The 1,289-nt window shown below is 36.7% G+C and overlaps 1 protein-coding gene across 1 annotated transcript in view; it reads left to right on the top strand.

Moving 5' to 3' along the window:
- The first annotated feature begins 834 nt into the window (after positions 1 to 834).
- Positions 835 to 1,289, top strand: part of LOC138003058 (QRFP-like peptide receptor) — a 1,665-nt gene continuing 1,210 nt past the window's right edge. The window contains exon 1 of the mRNA XM_068849002.1: positions 835 to 1,289. This exon is cut by the window's right edge and continues 495 nt beyond it. Coding sequence (XP_068705103.1) covers positions 1,264 to 1,289 — 26 coding nt within the window. The 5' untranslated portion in view covers positions 835 to 1,263.

Raw genomic sequence — 1,289 nt, forward strand, 5'->3', positions numbered from 1 at the left:
CCCATGATTATTTAATGATATCGATGGTGATTCGGCGATACTCGGAAAGTATCCGAATGCTCCCCGGCAGGAGTCGAACCTACGACAGCCTTCCGATGACTAGCTCGGATGCTTTACCACTGAGCTTTAGGAGACTGGTGAGAGCACGGTGCATTTCTAGCTACTGAAATGAGTGACTGAGATTGAAATTGTTAACCCCGATAGATGAAATTGATCGGATGTAAACTTGACAGATTAGCTTCGTTTGTCGCTGGTTATCAAAGTGGAAAATGGGAAAAATTGTTGAAAAAGGAGATTTTCACTTCAAATAATCCCTTTCCAATCACTTTTCGTCATCTTAGTTAGCAATCATAAATTCCGTCTCCGAAATTTATTTCACAAGATCTAGAGAAAAGGAAGCTTGCAAAGAGCTGAAACTTTTTTTTTTCAGGTTCGAGAAAATTGCCTTTCCTTGTTCAATACAAACTGTCAACTGCTATAGTTTTTCATTTAAGTTTATTTGAACGAATACGATGATTCAGGCAATTTATTCCTTTCCTTTGTCTGTAATAGAACAATTTTAGGCGTTATTAATTTTGTGAAAAAAAATTTTTTTTTTTTCATTTTTTCCCTCTTTGCTTTTGTGGTATATCTTTAACGCCCATTATACTTTTTATGCAAGCCATTCCTAGTAAATAAGAAGCCAGTGTAGTAACTCGACGTACACACATTTAAATACGTGCCTCTTTGTAAACTGCTGTCTTAAAGTCGGTCAAATTTGACAAGAGACAATTTCAAATGTTTTGTGACATCCGTCACTTAAATTGGCGAAAGTAGGAACAAAGGAGAAGAAATGAAACTTTAGTCAAATGAGATTGTTAAATGCAGCTTACAAGCAAGGTCTCCCTGATAATTACCATTGCGATTTACCAACTCAATCAATCTGTTTAATGAAGATCTCCCACAGAGTTCTACAAAATTTGTATTCTGACCGTTTAGGAGCTGAGAATCTTCTTATTGAACGAGAAGGAAAAAGTCGGCCAAATGACAAGGTCACGTGACATAGCAAGCAAATATTCGCTCAATTTGAGTTTCAAAAGTCAGTTGTGAAAGAGAAGGAGTATAGAGAGGATGTATGACGGTTATTAACTCGTCAGTTTGGTTCTGGTTAGACGCTGGATCTCGAAGTTGAAAATCGAAGAAGTTACAAAAAAAAAAAAAAGCAAAACAAAACATTAAATTGATCTCTTCGCGACGTTTCTACACGGGCTCAAAACGGAAATCATGTCGGTTAACGAAACGGATTTGAA

This window comes from Montipora foliosa, chromosome 5, assembly GCF_036669935.1.
Source record: "Montipora foliosa isolate CH-2021 chromosome 5, ASM3666993v2, whole genome shotgun sequence".
Taxonomy (NCBI): Eukaryota; Metazoa; Cnidaria; class Anthozoa; order Scleractinia; family Acroporidae; genus Montipora; species Montipora foliosa.